This window comes from Rhizophagus irregularis, chromosome 22 (genome assembly GCF_026210795.1).
Source record: "Rhizophagus irregularis chromosome 22, complete sequence".
Taxonomy (NCBI): domain Eukaryota; kingdom Fungi; phylum Glomeromycota; class Glomeromycetes; order Glomerales; family Glomeraceae; genus Rhizophagus; species Rhizophagus irregularis.
In genome coordinates, this window is record NC_089450.1 from 336,126 (window position 1) to 363,564 (window position 27,439).

The following is a 27,439-nucleotide window of genomic DNA, read 5'->3' on the forward strand; positions in this document are numbered from 1 at the left end:
AATGAACATCTCCAAAACGCACTTGGCTGGCGACGGTGTAATTCGGACGCATCAAGAAAGAGATTCGTTAAACAGACTGGAGTAAGATGGTCAGAACTACTTCGCTTGCCTTATTTCGACCCAATTTGTTTCACTATCGTTGATCCAATGCATTGTCTATTTTTAGGCATTGCAAAATGGATTGTGAAGCGAATTTGGGTCGATCAGGGAATCTTAACTTCAAGTATACTCAATGAAGTTCAAAAACAAATGAATCGATTTCAAGTTCCGGTCAATTTGGGTCAAATTCCTGGCAAAATCGACGATGTGGAAAGGATTTTCTAACTTCACTGCTGACCAGTGGCGAAATTTTTTCACAATTTATGCCACAGTATCGCTTAAATCCATCTCTCAGCTGAAGATAGAAAAATTCTGACTCATTTTGTCAGAATTTGTTCGATATTGGTAAGTCGGATTATAGAATCCGACATGTTGCAGGAAGCCCATAGACGACTTGTTAAAATAATAAAGCTCATTGAGGTACAATACGGCAGGAATAAAATTACGCCGAATCTACATCTCTCGCTTCATTTGTCCGAATGTTGTCATGATTTCAGCCCATTGTATGCGTTCTGGTGTTTTTCATTCGAACGCATGAATGGAATACTCGGTAAGATACACTGGCCTTTATTATTATTATTATTATTATTATTATTATTATTATTATTATTATTATTATTATTATTATTATTGGTTTTAAATTTTCTTTTAAATACAACCCTTAGGATCATTACTGAACAGTAACAGAAAAATTGAACCAGAACTAATGCGTCGATTAATGAATGATAACCGAATCAGAGATATCATTACTTCTAGCGCTCAGATGAAAGGTCTTGAATTACTCGAAAATCATTCTACCGTTGGATCACTATCAGAAAATGACCAATTCGCTTCAGATGAAATGGAAAGGTTTTGGCTAAATTCAAAAAATATCCAGGAATCTACTGTTACTGGATGCGAAGCATTTCCTGGTGAAATGTTAAGACCTACTTCCGAAAATGTAGTATTATCACAATCGATGCTCGATTTAATGATCGATTATTATATTGCTACATATGAAATGTATAATTTCCAAAAACCATCTGATGCTATAGAGCAAGATGCGATAACTATTCATGTAAAAATGGATAAATTTGGGAGATGTCGTATTGGATCTGAGGTGTTTGGCTCCGCGTTATCATTTCGACACATAAAAAGTTCATATATATTAGCCAAATTCATAACGACTGATGGAGAAGTCGATCGTTATCCTGGACAAGTCCAGTATTATTTCAAGCATGAAATTGACTTGCCAAATGGACCTACTGAGCATTATTTGGCTTTTATTAGGTGGTACCGACCAGCAAACGCAGCAAATATTCGGTATCATTTTAGTATTGATGATACCGAAGAAACGGAAACATGCAATGTTGAATTATGGAAAACAGATTTTTTTCCTGAAAGTAGGGATTGTATTATTCCAGTACACAACATTCTTTGCCGATTTGTGCCCGCTAAATATAAAATTTCTTCTAACCGCAACGCAACTGAATATTTAGCGATAAATCCATTAAATCGCAAGTTTCACATTCGGTAATTTACTAAAAGCTACAGAATTTTTCTTTACAATAATTGTTTAACGAATTTTATGGAATTGGTTATTTAATAATAAATAATACGAATAAATTGATTTACAATAAAATTTGACGAATCTTTAACTTCAGTGTTTTCTTATTTTACTTATATGTCATTATTATTTATTGATATTAATTAAAATTAATTAAAAAATCGGTTAAAAATTGTCAAAAAAGTTTTAAGTCGATCGTTGTTATTAATAAAAATCGATAAAAAAGAAGTATTGGTCGATTTATGGTTTTTTTTTATGTTACAGCTCAACCAAAAATCGACCAAAAATCGACCAGTTGATTTATGCCGAAATTTTTCTGAATTTTGTAATTAGCCGAATGTGTGACGAATCACGTGACGACGATGACGAACTTTTGATGAAAGGTATTAATGCCGAAAGAAATGATTTCGACCAGTGGATACTCTAGAGCAATCAATGACACATCACCACCAAACTCGATTTAAAGCAGCAGCAGCATCAACTATTCAGCTGGCACAAGATATTCTTAAAATAATGAAACAGACTATTTATAATTCCTTGTTTGTCTATTAGAATAAACCCATAATAATTGGTCTTTTAGCATTTCTTTTAGATCCGTGTCTAAAAATACTCTCTAACTAGGATGAAGAAACACGCAACAAGGCAAAAACAGAATTAATGCATCAATTTAAAAAATTAATTGATTTAAATTTGGTACAATCATCACCATCTGGTAGCTTAAGCCAACAACAACACCATAGTCGATTGCACTCTTCTATTTTTGGTGTGTAGGTGACAGCAAATCCCTTTTCTGAATTAGAAAGTTATTTGGATCCTATTCGTACACTAATAGCTGATCATAACGTGAATCCTTTTGAGTGGTGAGCAATTCGGAAAACTCAATTCCCTAATGTTGCTAAATTAGCTAGAAAATATTTAACTATTCCCGGTTCATCAGTACCCAGTGAAAGATTATTTTCTGATACGGGTAACTAAATTACTGCAAAACGTACACGTTTAGATTCAAAACTGGGCGGGTAAAATGATATTTTTAAAGAGAAATTCAAATGCAATTCATATATTTTAGTTGGAGTATTTTTCACAATTGTAAATTGAAATTTAAATAAAAACTCCTTAAATCTGTTCCAAATTACAATTTACTGTATATAATATTGTATGATAATGTATGTAAATCAAATTACTAAAATAATTAATTAAAATATTAAATACATAATAATATGCAATAATTTTATTAATTTAATTTAATAATTACGAAATAAATACATATTAAATTTTGTTCGTTAACAACAAATCCATTTCAAATACTGCGCCAATAAACCATCTGATTTCAACCACACTGGTCGAAATAGTTCAAATCGGCTAGAAATTGGATGTCCGATTTTAGGCTGAATTTGGTGATAAAGATGGCCGATTTATTAATTTAGGCAAAGTTCCGATTGGCAGGCCGATCGATGCTGATCAGAATATCCAAATTGTATCTGAATTGCTTAGTATTTTTGATCCGAATTGTTTAAAAAAATATATTCATAAATTTACTGAATTGCAGTGAATTTATTCTGAATTATGATAAATTTTGATAAATTGCGATAAATTTTAATCTGAATTGCAGTAAATTTTAATCTGAATTGCAGTAAATTTTAATCTGAATTGCAGTAAATTTTCTATTCTGAATTGCGGTAAATTTTATTCTGAATTGCGGTAAATTTTCTATTCTGAATTGCGGTAAATTTATTCTGAATTGCGGTAAATTTTATTCTGAATTGCAGTAAATTTTAATCTGAATTGCAGTAAATTTTCTATTCTGAATTGCGGTAAATTTTCTATTCTGAATTGCGGTAAATTTTATTCTGAATTGCAGTAAATTTTAATCTGAATTGCAGTAAATTTAATCTGAATTGCAGTAAATTTTAATCTGAATTGCAGTAAATTTTCTATTCTGAATTGCGGTAAATTTTATTCTGAATTGCGGTAAATTTATTCTGAATTGCGGTAAAAATTTAATGAATTGCGGTTAATTTATTCTGAATTGCGGTAAAAATTTAATGAATTGCGGTTAATTTTATTCTGAATTGCGTCTGAATTGCAGTAAATTTTATTCTGAATTATGGTATATTTGCAGTAAATTTTATTCTGAATTGCGGTAAATTTGCAGTAAATTTATTTCGAATTGTAATTAATTTTTTTCTGATTTAAGACAAATTTATTTTGAATTATGGAAAATTCTAATACTAATAATTTGGAATATTAATTACATATATATATAGATTTTTGACGAAAAAAAGAAAGTTTTTTACCAAATTAATTCAGATTCGTTCATTGCGCGTCGTCCATATATAAATCAGAATCTGAATTATTATGATTGTCGCTGACCGTTGATTTTGATGGTTTTTCTTCTCCTTCCTTGTTATGGTCTTCATCATTTTCGGTGGTGTTGCCAGTTGCTGGTGTTATCCCTCTACTAACTTCTTCTTCTTCTTCATCATATTCAGTGATTAAACCCTGATCGATATTAGTATCGAATATTAAATCTTGTTGTTGTACGATATAAGACCATTCAGGAGCATTCGACGAATGTGGTCGGTCGTATTTTTGTACCTCGTCGTCGTATCTACGTTCGCGTATTAATTTTGACTTATTTGACGAGTGTACATCGAGTACATTTCGTAGCAAATTTTTAAGCTGAAGAAACAATAAAATATAAAAATTAAATCCAGCGATTCGTCTGAAAAATCAAGATTCAGAAGTTCTAATAACCTCATCAGATCTCCACGAATAGTCGTAAATAGCGATTATGGACTTTGTTGGGTCTTCTTCGTCTGTCTCGCTTATTTCTGGAGAATGAAATAAGCGATTGGATAACATCTTTAGTAATCTACGCTTATCATATTTTGTTATCCGTTCATCGTCAAAACTATATAATCTCTTTGCCGCCTTAATTCGGCGGATTTTCTTCTAAAATACGTTATAATTTGAATAAAATTCAATACATAATCGGAATAAAATTCAGCATAATAATTATAAATCATTACTAACGTCGTGTACTCGATTGTTTGAGTGCACCTGGTGTTTATTTTCATCGGCTTTTCCCCTATCCATTAATCTTTGATGAGAACGACGAGACTTGTGGAGACAACCCAACCATTTTGTAAGTTGCTTATTCGAAGCAGGAAAACACGGAGCAAGGGCTGAACGCAATTCAAGGACTAGCTTACGACGAATCTTAAGATTTTTCGCGCTATTGAACGTTTCATTGTAATCTAGTTCTCGAGTTTCATCGATGGTTTTCAAAATAGACTTCATTTCAGCCTAAATATAACAATCAAATAATGATAACTGGTACTTAATTACTCAATACTGCAATTTTAAATAACTGAATCAGACAAATAAAATTAATATACCCTAGCTTCTTTTTCGTCGTACTCATCATTATTGTTAGAACCAGACCGTTCTTCCTCCGATTCTTCCTCGTATCGCTCGGACTTTTTTGTCTTAATTCTTTTTTGACGTTTTGCCGGCTGTTTGAGATCCGTCTGCCTATGAATGGCTTTAGGCAGACGGATTCTCGAATACCTGTTTAAGCTTTCACGTAGATTGTCATTCTCGTCTGCAAAGGCCTCGTTTATTCGAGTCAAAAAACGATTTTTGTCGAATAATCGGTTATTTTCGCGTTGAAGCTTTGCATTCTCTACTTGTACTTCTTCAATTTGTTTCTTTAATTTTAGATTTTCTAAATAAAGAATTTTATTAATAGTAATATTTTTTTACGAATAATTCTGAATTTATACGAATGAAGTCAAAATCGTACCTGCTTCTAAATCAGTATCGTCGTCATCGATCATCCTTTCATTACCTTGATCGTCTTTAACCACTAATACGAATTTTTGTGGAATTCGAATATTCCCATATCGTTTTTTCATTTCCGATAACATCTCTTGTTGATCTATAAAAATTATTAATTATCGTACATGTCAATCAGCAATTTTCCAAAATTCAATTACCTTTAGGAATATTTGGCGGTTCAATTTCTATAACCTCATCGTCAGACTCTTCTTGAGTCGGCTTAGTCGACTTTGCAGATTTGAGGATCGACTTGATGGGTGACGATTTGCTAGTCGACTTATTGGTTTTGTCACTCGTCTCATTTGGATCACTTTCTTCTTCCGCTCTTCCCCATTGACGATTAGATCCTTCGCTCGGTGTTTCTTCTTGAAACCTTTGCTGCTTTTGTTTGTTTGACTTGATGAGTGACGATTTACTAGTCGACTTATTGGTTTTGTCACTCGTCTCATTCAGATTACTTTCTTCTTCCACTCTTCTCCGTTGACGATTAGATCCTTCGCTCGGTGTTTCTTCTTGAAACCTTTGCTGCTTTTGTTTGTTTGACTTGGTGGGTGACGATTTGCTAGTCGACTTATTGGTTTTGTCACTCGTCTCATTCGGATTACTTTCTTCTTCCGTTCTTCCCTGTTGACGATTAAATCCTTCGTCAGGTGTTTCTTCTTGAAACCTTTGCTGCTTTTGTTTGTTTGACTTGGTGGGTGACGATTTGCTAGTCAACTTATTGGTCTTTTCACTCATCTCATTCAGATTACTTTCTTCTTCCGTTCTTTCCCGTCAGGTGTTTCTTCTTGAAACCTTTGCTGCTTTTGTTTGTTTGACTTGGTGGGTGACGATTTGCTAGTCAACTTATTGAGTATCGCTCATATTCATTCAGATTACTTTCTTCTTCCGTTCTTTCCCGTTGACGATTAGATCCTTCGTCAGGTGTTTCTTCTTGAAACCTCTGTTGCTTTTGTTTGTTATTTTTTTTATTGTTTTTTTTATTATTGCTATTATTTGACATTTTATATTCACTCAATATTCATTTAAAAAATCGAAGCGGGTTCAATATCGTCATATCGTCCTATTTATAAATTTAAAAATCATCAATTAATTAATAAGAAAATCATTAGCGTTCTACTGCGTTGATTTCTCAATTGAAAAATCAACTATAAATCATAATTAAAAAATCAAATAAATTAATTAATAAGAAAATCGTTAGTGTCCTATTGCGTTGATTTCTCGATTGAAAAATCAACTATAAATCATAATTAAAAAAGACAAATCAATTAATTAATAAGAAAATCGTTAGCGTTCTACTGCGTTGATTTCTCGATTGAAAAATCAACTATAAATCATAATTAAAAAATCAAATAAATTAATTAATAAGAAAATCGTTAGCGTCCTATTGCGTTGAATTCTCAATTGGAAAATCAACTATAAATCATAATTAAAAAATCAAATAAATTAATTAATAAGAAAATCGTTAGCGTTCTACTGCGTTGATTTCTCGATTGAAAAATCAACTATAAATCATAATTAAAAAATCAAATCAATTAATTAAAATTAAGAAAATCGTTAGCGTCCTACTGCGTTGAATTCTTTATTGGAAAATCAACTATAAATCATAATTAAAAAAAACAAATCAATTAATTAAAATTAAGAAAATCGTTAGCGTCCTACTGCGTTGAATTCTTTATTGGAAAATCAACTATAAATCATAATTAAAAAAAACAAATCAATTAATTAAAATTAAGAAAATCGTTAGCGTCCTACTGCGTTGATTTCTCAATTGACAAATCAACTATAAATCATAATTAAAAAAGACAAATAAATTAAAATTACGAAAATCGTTAGCGTTCTACTGCGTTGATTTCTCGATTGAAAAATCAACTATAAATCATAATTAAAAAAGACAAATCAATTAATTAATAAGAAAATCGTTAGCGTCCTGCGTTGATTTCTCGATTGAAAAATCAATTATAAATCATAATTAAAAAAGACAAATAAATTAAAATTACGAAAATCGTTAGCGTTCTACTGCGTTTAATTCTCAATTGAAAAATCAACTATAAATCATAATTAAAAAATCAAATAAATTAATTAATAAGAAAATCGTTAGCGTCCTATTGCGTTGATTTCTCGATTGAAAAATCAACTATAAATCATAATTAAAAAGACAAATCAATTAATTAATAAGAAAATCGTTAGCGTCCTGCGTTGATTTCTCAATTGAAAAATCAATTATAAATCATAATTAAAAAGACAAATAAATTAAAATTACGAAAATTGTTAGCGTTCTACTGCGTTAAAATTTGATATATTTTAATGCGGCAAGTTATACTTTGTCGAAATTTGCAGTAAAATTGAAAATATATTGTTATTATAGCAATACCACTTCGATTAATACAAAATTGTTACTTTTCAACTTTCGCTAAAATTTACAGTTTCTTTTGATAAGGTTTGTTTGGCATCCGAAAATGATAAAGGGATGATAAAGTGATTATCTTGTAAATAAAAGTTATTTTAAAATAAAATAAGCTTTTTATTTTAAAAATAAGCTTTTTATTAAAAATAAGCTTTTTATTGTAAAATAAGCTTAAATCATATTGCAATTTTTAAAAGTATATTAATTAGAAAATTCGCAAATTTATTATATAAAATTGCCAAATTTGCAAAAAAAAAATATTAAATCCTAAAAAATTATTGAAATAATCATAGAAGCCAGGATTACATTAATTATACATACAAATTATACAAATTTTGTGTTATTCCAAATTTTATAAAAATCAGCTTTTTTACAAATTTGGATTTTGCCAAACTTATTAAACTTATTCAAATACTAAACAAATGAGCAGAAAAAGGTCAGTCTCTAGTATACTTGACTATCTTGATGATGAAGAATCACCTTCAAATCAGCCATCTTCTACTCGTAGAAATAGATCAATTTCTGGTATAATAAACGAAGAAATAGTATCTTCTGCTAGACCAACAAGTAATAAAAGAAAACTAGTAGTTTGTAATTGTCCTGATTGTGATGGCAACTTGGTGGATTCTCGCACAAAAGAAATTCACGATTCTAGACATCAAGAATACCAAGATTTGCAAGGTACAATTTCGTCTCAAGTTCGTCAACTTGAAATAGGTGAAACATCAATACCCGCTTCAGCTGGACGAATGATTGACGAATCTATTAGACAAGAATCGGAAAAATCAGATAACAGTAATCAAGATGATGTTGATGATGAACATCAAGATGTCGAATTTAACTTCTTACCTCGACAACGTGCAAGAAAGTATACAAATCGTCCGGAAATTTCAGAAGATCCAGAAGATTCATCATCATCCGAATATATTACAGAGGAAGATATCTACAGTGATATATTGTCTATAGGCAGTGAATCAGATAATGATCCAATTTCTGGAATTTCTGAAATTTTTGAAGACTATTCACCACCTAGTTATGAACCATTTCAAAACTCACCATATTTAGAATCGAATTATGATTGATTTTTATGGATTTTACTTTGGATAATGAACTTTCGAACAAGATTCAATATCGCAGAGACAGCTACTGAGACTCTAATAAAATTTATGAAATTGGCCCTGTGCGAGTTCAGTAGTGACGATTTTAATGATTTCCCAGATTCGCTTTACTTAACAAGAAAGAAGCTTGGATTAAATGACCAATTTCATAGTTTTGTACCTTGTCCGAAATGTCACAAATTGTATAAAAAAGAGGAAGTGGTAGATTTCAAACAAGAGGACAATCCTGCTATAATGAAATGTCAACACATAGAATTTCCCAATTCTTCAGTTCGCAGATCATGTCTTTGCAATACGGCATTGTCTGAAAAAATTAGCGCATCAACAAATCGAACAATAATACGACCTAATTTAATGTATCCGTTTGCTGGAATCAATCAACAACTTGCCACTATGTTTTGTCGGCCTGGGTTTGAAAATTCTCTCCGACATTGGGCTAATCGGTCGAATTTTGATAATATTTTGACCGATATATATGATGGGCAAGTGTGGAAGAATTTTAAAGAATCGGACAATGAAGATTCGCCAAATTTTTTCAGAAGCGAAGTAGCCGATTCTCATCTTGGCTTGATGCTGAATCTTGATTGGTTTCAGCCATATGATAGTACCATTTATAGTATCAGTGTCATATACGCCGCTATATGCAATTTGCCACGCGATATCCGATTTAGACGTGAAAATTTATTGACTCTCGGCATTTTACCTGGGCCAAAGGAGGTCAGCCTACATAAAGTGAACCACTATTTAGCACCAATAGTTAACGAATTGGAAACACTCTGGGCTGGGTTAACACTAAATCGTACTTATGAATGCGAAAATGGAAAGAGAGTTTGTGGCGCTTTAATCTTAGTATCATGTGACATTCCCGCCGCAAGAAAAATTTGCGGTCATATTTCTGCCTTAGTTTCATGTCACAGGTGTGAGAAAAAAGCAAATTATGAAAATGGGCAGCATAATTTTGCTGGAATGGATGATATAGGGTATTCTGCTCGAGATTCGAATGAGCACCGGCAAAACGCATTAGGTTGGCGAAGATGCAACTCAGACGCTGCTAGAAAGCGCTTCGTCAAAGAAACTGGCGTTAGATGGTCCGAATTGTTGCGTCTATCATATTTTGACCCTATTAGATTTATTACAGTCGATCCAATGCATTGCTTATTTCTGGGCATTGCGAAGTGGATAGTAAAACGAATTTGGATCGATGGGGGTATTTTGACACCAAATTCTTTGAACAAAATTCAGAAAAAGATGGACGAGTTTCAGATACCATCCGATTTAGGTCGAATTCCAGGAAAAATTCATAGTGGAGAGGGATTCACCAATTTTACGGCCGATCAGTGGCGAATATTCTTTACAATTTATTCAACTGTATCACTTTGGGAACACCTTTCAGACGTAGATAGAAGAATCCTGAATCATTTTGTCAGGGTTTGTTCGATTTTGGTAAATCGGATTCTAGAATCTAATTTGGTGAATGAAGCCCATAGAAGTCTTATCGAAATAGTCAAGCTCATTGAGAATCACCACGGCAGAGATAAGATCACACCGAATCTTCATCTTTCTCTGCATTTGCGTGATTGCTCATCTGATTATGGACCATTATATGCGTTCTGGTGTTTCTCTTTTGAACGTATGAACGGTATTTTAGGTAAATATCCGTTAACGATTTTTTAACGATTTTAACGATTTCAATATTAGCTTATAATTTATTGATTTCGCACTTTTAGGTTCGTTACCAAACAGCAACAGGAAAATTGAGTCTGAACTTATGCGTCGATTAATGTTTGATAAACAAATCGAAAATATCATAAGTTCAGGTATCGAAGTAAAAGGTCTTGAATTGCTAAACAGTCAGCGTACTATCAGGTCCCTTTCAGTTACTGATGAATTTTCGTCAGATGAGATGCATCGATTTTGGCTGAATTCACAAAATATTAAAGATTCACAGATTTCTGGCAAAGAAGGCTTCCCAGGTGAATTTCTTAAGCCGGTATCTCATAATATACTACTTTCAAGTGAAATGTTAAATTTAATGGTCGAATATTACAATGCGACTTACGAATCATTTGGATTTCGGAGGCCTCTTGTAGAAGGTTTAGATAACGATATAATAATTAGGGTCAAAATTAACCAATTCGGAAGGTGTCGGATTGGTTCAGAAGTCTTTGGATCGTCATTATCGTTAAGACATGTAAAAAGTTCGTACGTCTTAGCGAAATTTATTACGGATGATGAAGATGTCGACACCTACCCAGGTCAAATTCAGTATTATTTTACTCACGTAGTAGACTTTCCGGATGGTCCTGTCGAACATTTTCTAGCATACGTTCATTGGTATAAACACGCAAATTCAACCAATATTCGATACTATTTCAGCAGTGATGAAATTTGTAATGTTGAGTTGTGGAATACCGAATTTTATCCAATAAGTCGTGATTGTATAATACCTGTGCATCATATTTTAGGTAGATTTGTACCAGTAAGTTACCAAATCTCAAACCAGCAAAATGCAAGAGAGTATTTAGCCGTAAATCCAATTAGTAGAAAATACCAATTATAAACTTATAAGTTTTAGACATAAATTTATAATAAATTGAGTAATTGACTATAAATTTGGTGTTGATTTTTCCGAATTTCTGAATTTTAATGACAAATCATGTTTTTCAAAAGTTAATTTTGATGACTTTTTTTGTATCAATCAGCCGTCAATCAAATATAATGATTTTTTGCCGAATTTTTATCGAATTTTTATTGAATTTTTATTGAATTATCAATTTTCCATAAATCGGAAGTACATATTTGAATATTGGGTAAATTTTAGGTTGATTTGTCATTTTGTCTGATTTTTTTTTTGATTTCAACCAGCATCAATCAGCCGTCAATCAAATATAATGATTTTTTGCCGAATTTTTATTGAATTTTTATTGAATTTTTATTGAATTGTCAATTTTCCATAAATTGGAAGTACATATTTGAATATTGGGCAAATTTTAGGTTGATTTGCCATTTGTCTGATTTTTTTTTGATTTCAACCAGCATCAATCAGCCGTCAATCAAATATAATGATTTTTTTCTGGATTTTTATTGAATTTTTATTGAATTTTTATTGAATTGTCAATTTTCCATAAATTGGAAGTACATATTTGAATATTGGGCAAATTTTAGGTTGATTTGCCATTTGTCTGATTTTTTTTTTGATTTCAACTAGCATCAATCAGCCGTCAATCAAATATAATGATTTTTTTCTGGATTTTCATTAAATTGTCCGATTGGCATCAATCAGATGTGCCGATTTGTAATGTCAGTCGATTTTGGTCTGATTTTTAGCTGATTTTCCATATGTCCGATTTTTTTGATTTCGACCAGTGCCAGGTACCCGATTTCAAAAATTATACGGATATCTGGGTAACCATTTATAATACGGTTCTAATCTCTAGCTTGAACTGCAGCTTTTACTTATCTGTTAACCCCAACTTCGCAACTGTTCAACCATGATAATGGATCTGAGATCTAGAATTTGTAGTGACTTATTTTTTTTCTTTTTTGTTTATATTTTAATTTCCATTGTTTGTAGTAGTGTTTTATGGTGCTATGTTCTTTGTTTTATTTTTCATTTGTAATTTGATTTATAGTTTTTCTTTTGTGTTTGTTTTTATCTCTTTTGAATTTCATCTTTACTCAATTAGATTTTATCTATGAGTATTTTATCTTTTTTTTAATAGTTATTCTTTATAGTTTAACTTTATGTCTACTCCCCTTACAAATTTTTATGTAAGAATTAATGGCACGTTTAGATTTACTGGTTGTCCAATCCTGTTTGACGTTCTTTATGAAGGTTAAGTGGAAAGTAAGTTTTACGTACAGTAGCATTTACTTGGTTTGAAATATAGCTTTAGAAATGATGCTTTGGGTTGTTTAGTTTATAGTCTTTAGTTTTACTTTAGTTTATTCTCTGAATAGTCTGTAGTGATACTGTTATGTTGCTCTTACTTTTGTGTCGTGCTGTTTTAATGTTTGTTTGTTTAATATTGAAATTCACTTAAATAAAATTTGCGGCTATTATGCCACGTTTGCCTAGTTTTTAACCAGTATACATTAACAATTACTACTCTCTTTTTAGAAATATTTGTTAATAAATTTTATAGAATTATTTGGCAACCACGTTGCAACTTAATAATAGAATGGAAATACATAAAAGGAATCAGAAGCAAAATTTAAGAAAGAAGATACCAGTACATCAACGTATTGCATATAAACGAATTCTAACTCAACAAATAGAAGGTAATACATATGATCTAGAGAGAAGAAAAATTCTTAAACATAATGAACAATGGTTCAATTGCTCTTGGGAAAACAAGACAATATATAGATCAGTTTATCAGAAAAGGAAATAGGGTGATTTGGAAGGTATATAATAATATCAAGATGTACAAATACAAATATAATTTTTCTTTTTGTTTAGAGGGTAGTGAAAGCACATACTGAAGCCATATGAAATAATAATCCTATATAATCTGATAGCTACTATAGAAGGATATAGGTGAATTTTATATTGGTGATGGTAGGGCACAGGAGCAATCTATAAGATGGGGAACTGGTTCAGAGTTTTAATAGATTAGTTATACATAACAGATACTTCTGTACTTTCACATAACTAATAAACTCATGAATTGCACTACCTTGCAAAAAAAAAAATTTAAATAAAAATTGGTTTTGTTTTAAGTAAATTACATGCATTTTTGTAATTTGAACCATTATTAGCTAGCATTTTTTACTATATACCAAAATTGTGATAACTTGAAGAATAAAATTCCCATCATTTTACCATAAATGTTTCTTTACTGCAGATTTTTTGATATTTATTTTTTGGCATTATTCTTAACAATATTTGAGTATTTTAAATTAAATCTAATCCACCAATGTTTCATAAATTTAATTTAATTTTCTGTTATATTTTTACTTTGAAGTAAATAATTATTGCTAATTTTTTAAAAGATAATGTAAGTGTTTATAACTTCAAAAAATATAATGTAAGTTGCGTTTATTTTGAGCGTATAACATGCATTTTTATCACGTGAATAATTTTCCAGTTTTTTTTGTAACACACTGTATATGTAACTGATATGTAAGGGCAATGACAGATATTACCTAATATCAGCTTATTATAAGAGCTTACCCCCCCTCCCCCAGGTAAGATATATTATATATGTAATTTCCTTATATAGTATATATGTAACCTAAGATTTTCAATTACTCCCCCTCCCCCTAGAATATTAGGTAATATCTGTCACTGCCCTAACCAAGCATATGAAATCCTGACAATCGATTAATAGAGAAAATTGGTTTGAAAAAAGAACAATATTAGTAATTGTATTTTTTCATGATTTTATGTGCTAAACAGTAAATACCCCTTTCGGAAGGAAGATGAAAAACAAACAAAAGTGTAAAAAATTATATGTGCACATGTGCACATAGAGCATTTTTTTTGTGCACAATCAAAAAATTTGTCACATGTTTATTAATATTTTTTTAAGAAATTTAAAATTTAAAAATTGTGCACATAATGTGCACATGAATTTTATACACTGTCGATTTGTTTACTTATGACTTTTACGGCTTTTAATACTCAAATCGTGTTACATGGAGCAGTTTTGCTATTTTTAAAAGTTTTTAATGAACAAAATACCCAATAAGAGCCTATATAACTCCCGACTGTGTCAGACCACATGTGACGCATCAAATATGTATGACAAGATCATGACTGATATATTGATATATTTAAATAACAATGGATTTTTTTTTAAATAAAAAAAACTCTTGTTCCTTCAGATGTTTCTTTAAATTCTCTAATAAATCAGCTTCTAATATAATCCTCTCAAAAATAATCCTCTCAAAAATAATTCTCTTAAATATAATCCACTCGAATATAATCCTAATTCTTTCGAATTTACTACTGAAATTGGTCTTCCAAGTAAAAAAAGTCCTCTCGAATTTAATCCTCTCGAATACAACCTAATGAACGCAAATAGAGGCAAAAGCAGAGCCCAAGGTTTGTAGAGTATGTATTAGTTTATCAATCTGATCAAGTCTACTAACGACCAGTATTATTATTTTAGAAACCGCTGGAAATACAGAAGATGAGATTACAGAAATCGGAGCGCAAAAGAATGGTTTGTCTTAGCAAACATTAGTTTATCCGTCCTAACCAAGTTTACTAACGACCAGCACCTTATTTCAGTTATTAATATTGATGAAGAAGAAATTGTTCCGAAGTTGAGTCCAGCCCAAGGTTTGTAGAGTATATATTAGTTTTTCAATCTGATCAAGTCTACTAACGACCAGTATTATTATTTTAAAAACCACAGGAGGTACAAAAGATGGTTTGTCTTAGCAAACATTAGTTTATCCAGTCTAATCAAGTTTACTAACGACAGCACTCTTATTTCAGTTATTAATGATAAAGATGATCTGAAATTGAGTCCAGAACAAGGATTATTATACAATAGTTTAGATGACGCAGGAAGAGTTGCATTATTGGATATACTTAAGAAAGGAAGGGAAGAAGCAAAGAAAGAAAGAAACGAAGGAAAGGAAGAAGGCAGGGAAGCAGGAAGGGAAGAAGGAATGAGGGTAGAGCGTAGAAGAGGAGTATGTTTATTTTCTATTTTATTATGACTTTACTATGCTTTACTAAATTATAATAGTTTTTTCAACGTTTTTTTTCATCTTTAAAATAGAGATTTTACGTAAACTTAGTTATTGGTTTTTTAACCATAGTTGCTGCTGCACTGATCCAAGACGAAACTATAATTAAATATGAAACTTTATTATTAAATACACTTGTTCATGAAGTTCAACTTTTTTGGGCAGGAGTGGAAGCCATAAGAGAGAGTTCTAATAAGAACTTAAAATATTATATTTGTACACTCCTGCACTTATTATCCGGAATATTCGTTGTTACTATTCCTTCAACTACCTCTAATCTTTTAAGAGATTTTTTTTGTAGCCGCAGGTGATCAAATAAACTTCTCAGACGCCCCAAAAAAAATTCTGCGTAAATCATGTGACCATCACATATCACATGATTGTGATTAAAGAGTTACGTAATTTACATAAATAATAATTTATTAAACTTTTATTAAAGTTTCGCTTTTCCACTTTCAATATGAATATTGTAACTACTAGTAATTTACAAAGATGTAAAAATGTCGAAAAAATTTACCTCTAGAATTTGCAATGCTTTCTTTTATTATGTAATAAATTGATTACCAATTGAATTCTTTTTATCGATCGTATTAAAAGTGACTTGGATTTAATTGTGTTGCGTTGAAGGTAGAACTTAGGATTAGGTTAGGGTTAGTTGCATAGGGAGTTTTAAAATTTGCAAGCAATCATATTGTAAATATCACGTGTTATATCAATCATGTGATTGCGATGATGATGCGCAATTAGTAATATAGATTAGCATGTAAATTTGTTAGAAAAAGTGTAAAGAATTAACTTAATTTCTTATTTGCGTCATCATTATAAATTATTTCGTCATTAAATTTTATAATATTTATTATTTTAATTAGGCTCTTTACAAATACCTGATATCTTTTTGTTTGCTTCATTGCAGAAACTTGAAATTTTTTAAGGTATCATTAAGCTACTTTAACTATGAATCTTAAAAAGTAACGTGACGGTCAAATTTTTTTAGTATATCTTCCCAATTTATGAAATGACATTTGGATGATATGTAACGTTAATTTAATTAATTATACTGGGCAGATATTTTTACAATATTGTATATGGTGTTTTATATACAATTATTTTTACAATTAGAAAAAAATAATTCTTTTTGCAATTATTTATTAATATAATTCAGCTTTTAATTACAAATACATATTTATTGCATAAAAAAATTTTTTTAGACAAATGTAAAGAGTTGATACTGTGGTTCCAAATTAATATTTATTAATTACATTGAATCATTCCATATTTATTCTTCCAAATTTTCTCACCAAAATTTTACGTCTTTAAATAAATATATATAATTTGTTTTTTTTAAAATGGTCTGAAGTTCAGTATAACTGTACATTGCATTATAGTTGTGTAATAATCTTTCGTGAATAAAAAATAAAGAAAAATAAAAGAATGCCATACCGCACCGCTTAAGATAGTCATGTCCGGGTATAATACGGTTTAAAAATCGTATAATACCGAGGTACATCACTCACGGCGGGCATCCATCTTCCATTCTGACAGTATTAGAAGGATTTAATATATGAAAATTTTAAATTTGATTTATAATAACCATTAAAATATGCTGATTTTATGAGATTAAATAAATCTACATATTACAAATTTGATATATTATTAAGTCGAGTATTTTTTGGAACCGGGAATATCAAAAGTAAATATTTCAGAATGGTTCGTTTGAGAAGAGGAAGCCATTGAAGGGAAAGTAGGTATAACGATAATTTTGACCCCAGGAATTTCCAATGTAAAAATTTCAGAGGGGTTAATTTGAGAATAATTAGTCATATTGAGTGAGTTAAATAGTGAAGAATTGTTTTGAAAAAATTGCGTTGCATTCTGATGTTTGTTATTATATCTATTATTTATGAATTAAATATATTAGTTGCGATGAGATATCGGAAAAATGAAGAAATAGTCACCTGACTTAACTGGATCTTACAAAAATCGAAATAAACAATCTCTTATAGGTTCGATGTTTCGGTAATTGGGTTATATAGAATGTGAGAGAGGATATGTTTTTCAGAAATTATAGAAAAGCGAAGTATCTAAAAGGAACTCGAGTATCTGTTATATATGACTCGTCTCTTTAACGAACGTCCATTACTAAAGGTTGAAATTCATTGAAACATAATTAATTTTACTGAATTATTTGATTTATTATAAACACTGTGTATAAAATAATTAATTTTTAACGAAAAGAATTCGCTGATCATCAAAGTCACTACGCCATAAAAAATTAAAAATTGATTCTGATAAAAAAAATTGAAGATATGACCATTGCTTTTCAAAAAAAAAAATATTTTTTTTTCTTTCATAAAATGAAAATATTAAAAAGAAAAATAGTTTTTCTTTTGAGAAATAATTTGGTTTTGTATTGATTATTTATTTTCTTTGATAAGATTGATAATGAGAGACCCATACTTCATTTGGGTTGATTTGATATCTTTAATTTTTTTTTATCTATATAAAAAGATCATGTCAAATGATCAATTCTGAAACGCCAATATTCCTGAAATGTAAACATTCTCATTATTTTTATATTAATAAAATTGTCATTTAGAACCTGCCAGAATCATCAAATGATGAGATTGATGAGATTTTTTGATAGTTTGCTTTTTTGTTTATGTTGAAAAAAAAAAATTTAGTCATTTTTTTTAGTAAAATCAAAAAAAAAAATTTCTTGGCATGTTTCACACGACTTAAAAATTTAAAATTCTTTACAATAACGACACAAAAATAGTTACCTTGATCCCTATTAATTGTTCCTTTTACAGAATTTAATTACCCAAATAAGTTGCATTCAATGCGACTTCAATGGTCATTTGTTATTCTTGTGTTCGATTTGGAATTCTATTTAGAAGCCTAGAATAAACTAATGGAACCTCTTTACCATACTTCGTTTAAAAACGAAAAAGGAAATCAGAATTTAATTTACACGTGACTTCCTGGCCGGAATTATACATTAATGCATTATGATTAACGCGACGGTGATGATGATCGCATCATGGGTTCATATAATTTTTCTTTATTATATAAGTCCAATATACATGTATTTAATATTATTTTTATTTTATGCGCGCAAAAAATATATTTTAATTGATACATCCCCATTTTTCTTTCTTTCATTCCGCATATAAATAAATTACTAATTTTAGACTAGACAAACTTTTTTTCATAGATTCTTACACATGTGAAAAAATGTGAGAGTAAAAATATTTTGATCATTTATCAATTTTAATGAGTCCATTTAAAGTATAATTAACAAAGTGTTTTTTTTTTTTATAGATATTTCATCGATAAGACTTGTTTCATTTTATTATAAATAGACAAAGAATAATCTTTCGACCCAAGGGCTCTTCTCGGTATTGGTTCACAAAACTTTCAAATATTTTCATATTTAATCGCGGAGGGACCTCAGGTGTAATAGATACATCATAATGTATAATATTATTTGTTGGCATTGTAATTACTTCAAATAAGTTTGTTCGAACTTTAATCGGTCTTCCTTCACGGCCAACGCTTGGTCTTCTCACAAACGGTGTAATTTCCATGATTGATGAAGAAAAAAAAAAATTTTTATGAGATTTGGAAAGAAAAATCAATTTTTCTAATTCCTTAACACTTGGACTAAAAACTTGAAGGCGGAACTTGTTGAACCTTGGGAACAATAATTCGAAATAACTGGTAAACTACCGCTCGATTAACTCCCGGATATTCGACAAGCTGCCAAAACCAATGACAACTACGGCTGGACCCGGGTTACGGATTATGGAAAGACTCCCTACATCACAAATTCACAGTATATTAAGAAACAATTATAATTTATGAGGGCTTGTAAAAAAAATTCATGAGGGCTTTTAAAAAACAATAAAGCTTTTTAATCCACTCTCAAATCTTTTATTTTAAGAAAGCGAAACTTAATAAAGATTTTTTAATATATGAATGATTTATTATTTATAAAAAATAATATATACAATGTATTACTTTGTTCTTTGCTTTAAACTTTGATGTAATCTACAATAGTCGACTTGAACCGTTCAACAGCGAGCTTTTCTGACCCTGCTTTATTGAGTGAGTACTGAGTAGTATATTGGGCAATGTAAAATAAAAAAAAAATTGTTGTTTCGTTTTATATTCCAATATTTACGTAACATATACATCGTGGTACTTGATGGTATAAGAACGATACATTTGCTCTCAAATATCGGTAGAAACTTTAAAAGATTTGTACACGACAGAACCCTATAAATTTACCTTATTAATCTAACAGAAAAAATTCTAATAACGAAACAAAAATCAAAATTTCAATCCAGAACTTACCTTACTACATGACTATTTCGTTCCCTTTTTATTGATATAAGGTAAGTTGTGTTGTTTGACAAAACCAAAATCGATGTCTATAAAAATTTTAAACCAATTAAAAGCAAATCTCATGATCTCAGAGTTATCACTCATTTCTTCTTTCAATTGGTCGAGATTTATGAATGGAATTGGATTTGCGTGTATAATTTTTTTGATAAAGTAGTTTATAGAGATAGGAAAATAAGTGATATCAATATCGAATTTTTTGAATGTTGTATATAATATTATTCTAAAATATCGTTCCCTTTTACATGTACTAAATTTTTTAAAAAAAATACAGATTCATGTGCGCATTATTCACATTTTGATTTCATTTATCTTTTATAAACAAGTTGTAGAAGATTTTAATTTTTTAAAACAACCATCGGCTCAAAATTTATTGTCTCTTAAAAAAGACACTAAATCTCTTCAATAAAAATATGATTCTAATCATAATGTTACAGTGGCGTGCTTAAATATCAAAGCGAACGAATTGATCCGATTTATTGTCACACAATAACATTAAACTAACCGCAAAAATAAAACGATATTATAAATCTAATTATTTGGAAACTAACAATCTTTTATAAACATACCTTTGGACCGGATAATTTTTTTAGCGATCTTTATTGTCCCGTTAAATTCTTGTGCAGCCTTATTGTAATACTATTACGGTTAATTGGCGTTTTAAGTAAAGAATTCGCCACCTGGAAATTCGATATTTAAAATTTTTAAAATCGAAAAGTTTTCGATCATGTAATGATTAATCTCTTTCGTGTTAGTTATACAAATTATACAAAAATATAATAGTAAGAAATGTGATTTTAAATAAGTTTAAATTTCTATATTTCTATCATTATATTTTTTTTTGCAAAATCATTATCATTTGATGTCGTAATATTTAATCATTAAATGAAATGAGGTTATCAAATTAGACTTTCATTTTTATTATTAATATTTTTTTTTCATTTTTATTTTAATTTTTTTTTTTTTTTTGATTTACACTCTCACTCTTCTCTTTAACGCTTAAAAAAAAAATGACTAAAATTATTGATCGAGTAAACTGGTTTCTTAATCGTAACTTGCCTTCGAATACTATTTTAACCAAAGATGATATTCCTTGGATCGACGAAAGATTTAGATCACGTGTTGTTATTTCTATTATGACCATGCAAATGTTTTCTATTATAGCTGTTATGGCGCTTTTCTTTTGGAGAACGAATGAATTATTTTCGGATATATACTTTAATTATTCCATTGCAATTGGTCTCATTTATGCTGGTATATTTTTGTTCTTTTTATGCAATATAGTAATCTTTTTTTTTTGCTAATGAATAATGAATGTAATGAATGTACAAAATTTTCTCTTAGTTCAAATATACTGCTTGTATACTTCACGTGTTTCTGCAATCTTTTGTGTAAAGATTTTAGTACTCAGCTTATTGGCCACTTTCTGCTTGATTTTCTTGGATCCTAAAATGCAAGGTTATATTATCGCCAATTATTCGGTTAACGTCTATATTTTGTAAATAATGCACGTATAAATGATGAATTATTTATTCATTTTCTTTAGAAACTTTACTAATGAGTCGCAGTAGAATTTTCCTACTTCCACCTTTCAGGTATATATCATCTTAGATCGTTAATATGTGAATTTATATCTTTACTTATCAATTGTATATTTGTAGCTATATTTTTGCTGGTCGTAAATTTGGAATCTTGACCGCAACAATCACTTTTATGATCTATATTTTCAGTGTATTTTTGTGGTAGGTTTATATTTAATTTAAAATAGTACTATGATAATCAATCTTACAATTTATTTAAATAGGCAATCCATTCATACTATCCAAACCACTTTGTTCGGTATTTTTCATTTCTTATTGGATCTAATTGTACCTATATTAATACTCGAGCGTGTTCTTGATACTGAGAGCGGGGATAAACAATCAGAGGAGGTAATACAAATTAAAGAGACTCAAATTTTATGACGATTTTAATGTTAATAATACAATTATTTATATATAGGTTCAAGGTAGATCTGTATTTCTGAGAATCGTTAGCCATGGTGAATATGCTGCGCCTCACGTGTTTACTTAATAATAATAATAATAATTTTTTTTCGTCTTAATTATTCAAATTATAAGAGTTGAGAACGCCTATACATGGAATTTTAGCTAGTACTGAAATTCTCCGTGGATCACAATTGACTTCAGCACAACGCTCGCTTATTTCTGCCATTCAAAGTGCCGGAACAAACGTTATTCACATTGCTGATCACATTTTACGTATTTCCAACACGGTGAGTCAAATTCTTGTAAATTTAAAATCTATCAGATATTTATAAATTATTGATTGTGTTAATTTTAATTTTTATTAATAAACAGAGAGGTTTTGGTAAATATCATTTGTTATTTATATTATTATATGGCGTTTTAAATATCACATTTAGATAATATAAGGTTTGTTTTATGTAGAACAACGATCAGAACAGTTTGATTTATATCTTGCATGTGAACAAATTAGTGAAGGTAATTTCGAATAATTTTAATTGCGGGGGTTTTTTTTTAAAAAAAATAAAATAAACTATATTGTATTCACGAAAAATAGGAATGTCCCCATTTCTTGAAAGTCAAAATTTTGATTTTGATTTTGATTATAAAGTACCATTTTCTCAATCTTTATTAATTGGTGACATTGGACTTCTCAAACAAATTATTATAAACGTAAGTCTTTATTATGCATGATATTAATATGTGTTGTAATATCATCATTTAACAACTAACTATTTTATTCTTATTTTATATAAAGTCGATGAATAATATGGTACGTTAAACTGTTTAAAGCTCTTCAATTAAAATTACTTATGGGTTAATCGTTTATGGTTAAAATTTTACCAGTTAAATATCGCTCGAGATGGCAAAGTAATGTTTACCGTCAAAGCCAAGGATGAAGGTGCAACACCTGAACGAACTGATAAACTTACAAATTTATTTACTGTCGAATTTAATCTTACTGGAATTGGTCAAATCCTAGATAATGTTGAATCTTACATTAAGGTAAAATTTTCTTTTGCAATAAAGGTGGTTTATGGAAGTTATTCATTTTATCTTTTATGATCATTATTTTAGAGATCGGATATTACAGAAACTTGTTCCGAACTTTATGATGGGATTAATGGAATTAGGTATATTTAATAACCTTCATTATTTTTTATAATTTGAATTAAATCATTATATATTGAATTATTCATTTTTATAGATTCACTCAGTCACTTGTCGATTCGATTGGTGGCAATTTCGAAATAAAGAAATCACCTGAGGATCCGAATTCTCATGAATCCTCATATACTTTTATTATTACTATTGACTTACAAAAGGCTGCGGAAGAAAATGATCGAATCAGCGTTACGAAACCATTTCCATTGCGTTACGTCACCGAAGTTGGGGCTGATCCAAGAATTTCACTTCGCGTTGGTATTATTCGAACTCATAAAGAAGATTCTTTTATTATGAAAGAGATTGAGTCTATACTCAAAACAGATTTTGAAATGGAAACAGTTCAACGTATTTCCATTGAAGACATTGACAATGAGCGAGTCAATACTATTATTTTTGATACATCCGAAATTGAAGAACAAGTCATTGAAGAAGTATGTCAAAAAGCTAAGAGTGCTAATGTCCCGATTATTTTAATCACCAAATTGATGAGGACCAGCCTAGTCAGTGAAACGGTATCAAAATCCGGTATTAAAGAAGAAAAGGTTTATTTTATCGTCAAGGTAAGTATTTAATAAAAAAAAATATATTAAATTTATTAATAGTTTATATTTACATGAATGCATTTTTTTTTTATGTTAAAATGAATAAGCCTTTTACTCAAGTCAAGCTATGGAACGGATTGATTGCTGCGACAAACAAAATTAAGAAGACTGAATCTGATGAAGTTATTCAGAAAGAAGAAAAGTATTAAAGTGTCGTTATAATATGATGTAGAAACAGTACTTAGCTTTAAATTTATGAGAAGACGCAGAATTTACATTGTTCTAAAAATGGAAAAACTGAAAAAAGTAATCTTAAAATAATTGCTATATAAATCCAAATAATAAAGAAGTATTTTTTTCCTGCAAATAATACAGTCTATAACGAAATTTTTTTTATAACGAATTTTTTAAATATAAATTCTCTATAAAGGAGTATTTTAATTAATATTGGCTATAACGAGTTAGAATTTCTATGGAACATAAATAATTAACCCTTAAGTATTTGCTTTTATGAGAATGTTTCAGCGAATTCGTTGAATAATATTGTTATGATAAACAAGTAATTTTTTTTCCTGCAAATAATATACTGTGATAGTACCCTTACGCATTTGCTTTTATGAGAATATTTCAACGATTTTTTTTTTTTGAATGATATTGCTATAAATAATAACGAGTAATTTTTTTTCTGTAAATAATTCTCCTTAATTACAATTTCTATTATGACCTAGCTCCGCAGTACACAACAAACAAGCCACACTGTTAATAACTCTGAGCTTCACCTGCCACAGAGCCGGAACAATGTTATCACTACGAAGGAAGTGTTGTATAATGGTAACGATAGATCTGTTAACATAATGCTCGATACCATATTATAATTCGTATTTTACAGATCTATGTTTCACAGAATAGTAATAGTAACGTTTGTATTCGGATAACACATCTCATCGCCGCTTAATTTGCGTAGAAGTGGCGAAGCAATCAGTCCAACTGGCAGTATATCACGTGATCTTCTGATTCTGGTATCGACCACTTATATTCTTCTCCGCAGTCGATATGTGAATTTCATCACACGTATGACGTAATCACAAATATATAAGTGACAAAGATTCGCGTTGGGAAGTTTGTTTTGGACAGATTTTGGGCAGCCTTTAATGTCCAAAACTTGTCCAAACTTTAAAACCCAACACTGGGCCGGACGAAAGAAATTATTGGACAGTATAAAAAAGGATCTACAAAAAGTTGTAAATTCAGAAGATATATTTGACAAAACGCGAAAAAGAAAGGCTAGAGAAATCTGGAGGGTATGTTTGTTAATAATTTAACGAGTAAAAGAAAGCTGAACTCTTGGTCACATTATGAACTCTTAGTTCCTTTTCAAGCGCAATTACTTAGTTTGATGCTTGTGATGAACTCACGATTTGACGCAATCTGTTATTTTTTTTAGCACTGGGCTGGGTTAGGATTCTGACCTGAAATTTTGCAAAATAAAAATAATACTGAGTTATATTTTTTTCATCAAATTAGGTAGACCACCAGATTTTAACAGCCGGAAACTCTGGAATCCAAAATATTGATAGCCGTCAAAGAAAACATCATCGAGAAGATGAAGAACCGGAAAAGGTACAAAAGAATTGCTGTGATTTGTCTCGATACCTTGCAACAATGGTTAGTAAGATGTTTCATTAAATTTATTTTTTTTCTTAACATATAGGTCGATGATGATTCCACGTTTAGCTCCAAAATTGGGAATAGTCGTACGTAGGACCAAGAGTAGGAGAATTATACTGGATTATAATGAAGATTCCTTGGATGTTGCAAAATATAAAAAGATTAATATTACTATATGTTAACTTATCATTATCTAATAATTACCTTACCTGTCAGCATATCTCAAAGTATTTAATGTGTGTCTAATATTCGAAATGTTTGGTGTTGTCGCGATCATGCAAATTCTTGAATTTTCGACGAAGGAATCTGTTGTTGAAAGCATTGAAATTGCCTAAAGATGAAAAAAGAATCATAAAAAGTAATCCTGGACATGAGTCATCGATATCGTTAAGACAAAATGATGTCAAAGTTGATGATATAGATATGACATTGTCAAAAGTCTGATATCTTGCGCATATTGCTTTTATTCACAAGGTTCATCACTTAATAAATTCTTTTATATATATCCTTATAGGATCACACTGTACTTTTTTACATTTATTAATAAAATTATTTTTTTATACAATAAAATTTTGAATAGACTATAAATTAACTCGTGACTGATTTAATAATGTGATTATACGAGTCTATATAATAAAACACTTATTGTATATAGTCTGTCGTAGAATCCAATCCTTGAAAGATTGATAGGAGTCGGTGGAATTGGTCGATATAAGATAGTCTTCTTTCCGGAAGAAAACGATTGTGATGTAATCAAGTCAATATTCAATAAAATGAGTGGTCGAAACTAGAAAGTATAGTTTCGCCAAATGATCGGCGACACATGATCGATAATTTTTTAATAAAACGTTAAACTTTATTTGTTGATTAAGATGAAGAACTTAACTACATTCCTCCACATCAAAATTCTAAAATTAAAAATGTGTTTCCCGTTATACCACATCTTTGTTATTCGTCCCAACTACGAAAAAAGTTAATCGACCCTCAGCAAAAAACCCACGTACGCGAAAACTATCCTAATATTTATCCTAAAAAAACCTACCCTTGATTAAAACAACAATACTATTCCTTGATTCCTTCCCCTTCCTCCTATATCCTCCGTACTTACTCCCTTCATCTTATCATCTTTAGCAAGATGAGTCACCACCTTCCTATCGTTAGCGTCAAATTCTTCAACCGCTTCTCTTGTTGGAATCCTGTTTGAATTATAAGGATGATAAGTAGGAATTAACTTTTTATCCACTTTAATATCCTTCTTTAATTGATTTGTTAACAGATCCCAAGCAATTAACATCTGATTCGGTATATTTCACTTCCTTGAACTTAAACAATTCGTCTCTACATTCATTAATATAGTCAAACCACGTCTTAACGTCTTGTTGAGAAGTCTTACAAGTGGTTTTTCATTACACCATATTCCTAATAAATGACAGATCCACGAGATATGCAATGCATATATATATATATATATATATATATATACGTACGGTACTATGACATTTCTTTGTTGTATTTATTTCTAAACAACAATATACCCTATCAATATTTAATATTTACTTAATGTTGTCAATATAATGTACTTTTTTTCTTATAGAATTGTGTTTGTCTTTGCTGAGCAAAAATTGTATGTATTATTTACTTAACACCATGCCTGCCAGTGCTAATACCGATGCCAGTATTCAAGTTTTTTTTTGCCAGGCATTGGTGCCTAATGCAATACCTGCACCTGTGCCCAAATATTTTTTTTTAGGGCATGGGCATATGCCGGGTTGCAGAACCCTATTTTAAACAATACTGTCAGGCTGAGAAGAAAATGGTACCTTCCAGTAGTGGGATGAACGAGAATGTTAATACGTTATTACAAAAGTACAGTAATAACATCAATTATGCGACGCTAGGATACGATGTGGATTATC

General features: G+C 30.0%; 6 protein-coding genes across 6 annotated transcripts; 3 read left to right on the forward strand and 3 right to left on the reverse strand.

The window, feature by feature from the left end:
- Positions 1 to 3,958: 3,958 nt before the first annotated feature.
- OCT59_014311 (uncharacterized protein) lies at positions 3,959 to 6,223 on the reverse strand (the record flags this gene model as incomplete). The annotated part of the gene is made up of 6 exons (XM_066149931.1): positions 3,959 to 4,324; positions 4,400 to 4,597; positions 4,706 to 4,951; positions 5,044 to 5,372; positions 5,451 to 5,585; positions 5,644 to 6,223. The coding sequence occupies 6 exons, from the start codon at positions 6,221 to 6,223 to the stop codon at positions 3,959 to 3,961; spliced, it is 1,854 nt and encodes a 617-aa protein (XP_066002155.1).
- Positions 6,224 to 15,025: 8,802 nt separating this feature from the next.
- OCT59_014312 (uncharacterized protein) lies at positions 15,026 to 16,026 on the forward strand (the record flags this gene model as incomplete). The annotated part of the gene is made up of 6 exons (XM_066149932.1): positions 15,026 to 15,059; positions 15,127 to 15,180; positions 15,249 to 15,299; positions 15,376 to 15,390; positions 15,459 to 15,658; positions 15,748 to 16,026. The coding sequence occupies 6 exons, from the start codon at positions 15,026 to 15,028 to the stop codon at positions 16,024 to 16,026; spliced, it is 633 nt and encodes a 210-aa protein (XP_066002156.1).
- Positions 16,027 to 19,059: 3,033 nt separating this feature from the next.
- OCT59_014313 (uncharacterized protein) lies at positions 19,060 to 19,717 on the reverse strand (the record flags this gene model as incomplete). The annotated part of the gene is made up of 1 exon (XM_025318928.2): positions 19,060 to 19,717. Exon 1 carries the CDS (start codon positions 19,300 to 19,302, stop codon positions 19,060 to 19,062), a length of 243 nt encoding a protein of 80 aa, XP_025175065.1. The 5' UTR covers positions 19,303 to 19,717.
- Positions 19,718 to 21,129: 1,412 nt separating this feature from the next.
- OCT59_014314 (uncharacterized protein) lies at positions 21,130 to 24,219 on the forward strand (the record flags this gene model as incomplete). The annotated part of the gene is made up of 14 exons (XM_066149933.1): positions 21,130 to 21,373; positions 21,666 to 21,714; positions 21,781 to 21,861; positions 21,924 to 22,050; positions 22,121 to 22,160; positions 22,240 to 22,394; positions 22,480 to 22,489; positions 22,570 to 22,623; positions 22,703 to 22,818; positions 22,904 to 22,918; positions 22,993 to 23,151; positions 23,224 to 23,279; positions 23,354 to 23,873; positions 23,963 to 24,219. The coding sequence occupies 14 exons, from the start codon at positions 21,130 to 21,132 to the stop codon at positions 24,062 to 24,064; spliced, it is 1,728 nt and encodes a 575-aa protein (XP_066002157.1). The 3' UTR covers positions 24,065 to 24,219.
- A 764-nt stretch (positions 24,220 to 24,983) lies between these two features.
- OCT59_014315 (uncharacterized protein) lies at positions 24,984 to 26,049 on the forward strand. Its single transcript, XM_066149934.1, has 4 exons — positions 24,984 to 25,156; positions 25,380 to 25,475; positions 25,567 to 25,961; positions 26,038 to 26,049. The coding sequence occupies exons 1-3, from the start codon at positions 25,007 to 25,009 to the stop codon at positions 25,615 to 25,617; spliced, it is 297 nt and encodes a 98-aa protein (XP_066002158.1). The 5' UTR covers positions 24,984 to 25,006; the 3' UTR covers positions 25,618 to 25,961; positions 26,038 to 26,049.
- A 522-nt stretch (positions 26,050 to 26,571) lies between these two features.
- OCT59_014316 (uncharacterized protein) lies at positions 26,572 to 26,817 on the reverse strand (the record flags this gene model as incomplete). The annotated part of the gene is made up of 1 exon (XM_025326662.2): positions 26,572 to 26,817. One exon carries the CDS (start codon positions 26,815 to 26,817, stop codon positions 26,572 to 26,574), a length of 246 nt encoding a protein of 81 aa, XP_025175062.2.
- Positions 26,818 to 27,439: the final 622 nt, after the last annotated feature.